Below are 2545 nucleotides of genomic sequence, written 5' to 3'. Positions count from 1 at the left end.
AAGGGAGAAAAACTATCTGGAGGGGAGGAAGGTCTGTTGGGGATAAACAATACCTGCTGGTCCTACAGCACGTGCCTCGTACTTCCAGAATTCTATAAAGGAAGGACCTGCAGGTGGCAATCATGTTGGCAGTGGGAGGGGCTATGTTTCTCTAGCTCTTTACTTATGATTGGGACAACATCAGGGACTCATATCAAAGAACGGGAATGTGATGGAAATTAGGGGGTTTAAAACACCCCAAGCCACCCCTCTTTGTTGCCACCACTGAGTGCATGGCATTATGTCACAAGGTCTCTCCTTTGAGGGATGGCAGATGGATCAGCAGCATTTTGGTGGTGAAAGAATTAAAACCCTGACTTTGGGGTCCTTGGGGGCCACAGGACTTCCTGGTTGGGGCGTTTCCTTTTACAGGCTGAGAGCCTTCGCTGGGGTTTTTACAACGTGAGCACAGACGTGTGAGCAGATTTGAGGGGAGGAGGCAGGCTTGGGAAGCACCCCCGCCCTCAGTCTGGGACTGGTCTGGATCTCCCCGCAGGACCATTCGACCATGACAACTGGAAACCACACGAGCGCCTCTGAGTTCATCCTTCTAGGGCTCTCCAGCCAGCCAGGGAGGCAGGAGCTGATCTTTGGGCTCTTCCTTGTCATGTACGTGGTCGGAGCGGCCGGGAACCTGCTCATCATCTTGGCCATCGCCTCGGACTCCCACCTCCACACGCCCATGTACTTCTTCCTCAGCAACCTCTCCCTGGTGGATTTCTGCTTCATCTCTGCCACAGTCCCCAAGATGCTTGTGAACATCCAGACGCAGAGCCAGTCCATTTCCTACGGGGGCTGCCTCACCCAGATCTACTTTTGCGTTTTGCTTGCCAACCTGGACAACTTCCTGCTGACAGCAATGGCTTATGACCGCTATGTGGCCATCTGCCATCCCCTGCACTACTCCACCATGATGAGCCTGCAGGTCTGTGCCCTGATGCTGGGGAGCTCCTGGCTCATCGCCAACCTCCACTCCCTGCTGCACACTCTCCTCATGGCCCGGCTGGAGTTCTGTGCCAGCAACGTCATCCCTTACTTCTTCTGTGATCTTGTGCCCCTGCTCCAGCTGTCCTGTTCCAACACCCAACTCAACCAGCTCATGATTCTGCTGGTGGGGGGCTTGATCGTCCTTGTCCCATTCCTCGGCATCCTTGTCTCCTACGTCCACATTGTGTCCGCTGTGCTCAGGGTCCCATCTGCCCGGGGCAAGCAAAAGGCCTTTTCCACCTGCGGCTCCCACCTCGCTGTAGTCACTCTCTTCTATGGGACCATCACGGGAGTCTACCTGAGTCCCTCCTCCTCCCACTCCCCTGAGAAGGCCTCGCTGGCTTCGGTGATGTACATGGCGGTGACCCCCATGCTGAATCCATTCATCTACTGCCTGAGGAACAAGGACATGAAAGGAGCTCTAAGGAAACTGTTCAGCACAAAGGTTTTGCCTCGTGGGCTGTGACACAGCACAGTTCCCGCCTTAGGACAGGTTCCACATCCAGAGGGTGGGGAGAGAACAGACCTCCTTGTGCTAGACGGGCAACATGGCAGGGGAGCCTCCTCATTGCTGAACTAATTCAAGGGAATTTGCAAGCCTGAAAACCCTTGGTGCCTGCACAGGGTATTCCCAGACTACTAAGAGGAAAACAAACTTGCCCTTAAAGGATCAGAACCCTGTAAGACACGAATTAGTCTTGTCTGCAGATCTCCTGGAGCAGTTTGCAAAGGTTACACATTCCACATGAACAAGGTAAATTCACAGTACCTGTGCCTGTGCCAAAGAGATGCCTTCTACGAGTCCTCAGACCTGCACCCCACAGTACCTCAAACCCCTAACCCTGATGCACCCCAATACCCAGGATGGCACACATGACTTCTACCCAGATATTACCTCTGCTACACCCACCTCCCCAACCACCAGCCCCACATTCCAGGCTGAACCTGGCTGGGCGCAGGCTTCATAGCCGCCTTGAAGCCTTCCTGCTCTTGGCCTTGGATCCTGCTGGACGGAATTGCTAACCCTAATTCTTGCATCAGGAATGCCTTTAGCGAATGTCTCACCACTGACGCAGCGAGCACCTAAGAAGGCCCCCCGCCCACACTGTCCTACTCACGTGTTTTAGTTTTTCTTAGGAAAGAAAGGTCTGCTGTCCACATGATAAGGAGAGGAGGGAGGCTGGACCTAGAGTTGCTTCCCTAGATATGAAGACTAGAAAGGAGATGAGCCATCATAATCCTTTGGAATGTGCTTCTCTACAGTCGACTTAGAGGAGATAAGGGATAAAGGTCTCAGAAAAATGAGTTTAGGACTGGAGAGGTTGTGTATGGTAACTGTCCAACAGGATGAGGTCCTAGGCTGCCTGAGAGATTTGCCAGGGGTGAGGTAGAAGAAACAGCATTTCACAGAAAGTCAAACTACTGGATTCACGTCCAGGCCCCTCCAATTACCAGCCATTGGACTCTATCAATCAGAAGCTCACCATTCTATCAAACACCCTGGGATTTTAGCTCCTCC

General features: G+C 53.0%; 1 protein-coding gene across 1 annotated transcript; it reads left to right on the top strand.

Moving 5' to 3' along the window:
* Window positions 1-547: 547 nt before the first annotated feature.
* Window positions 548-1492, top strand: LOC101437261 (putative olfactory receptor 1F12P). Its single transcript, XM_004458425.3, has one exon. The coding sequence runs from the start codon at window positions 548-550 to the stop codon at window positions 1490-1492; it is 945 nt and encodes a 314-aa protein (XP_004458482.3).
* The last annotated feature ends 1053 nt before the right edge of the window (window positions 1493-2545 follow it).

Source organism: Dasypus novemcinctus, chromosome 23 (genome assembly GCF_030445035.2).
Source record: "Dasypus novemcinctus isolate mDasNov1 chromosome 23, mDasNov1.1.hap2, whole genome shotgun sequence".
NCBI classification, from domain to species: Eukaryota; Metazoa; Chordata; class Mammalia; order Cingulata; family Dasypodidae; genus Dasypus; species Dasypus novemcinctus.
Note: the sequence above shows the minus strand (reverse complement) of the source record. Positions and strands in the feature narration are given on the sequence as shown.

Bases quoted from the DNA above. Each gene is read 5' to 3' on its own strand.
- LOC101437261 (XM_004458425.3), top strand. From the start codon at position 548: ATGACAACTGGAAACCACACGAGCGCCTCTGAGTTCATCCTTCTAGGG.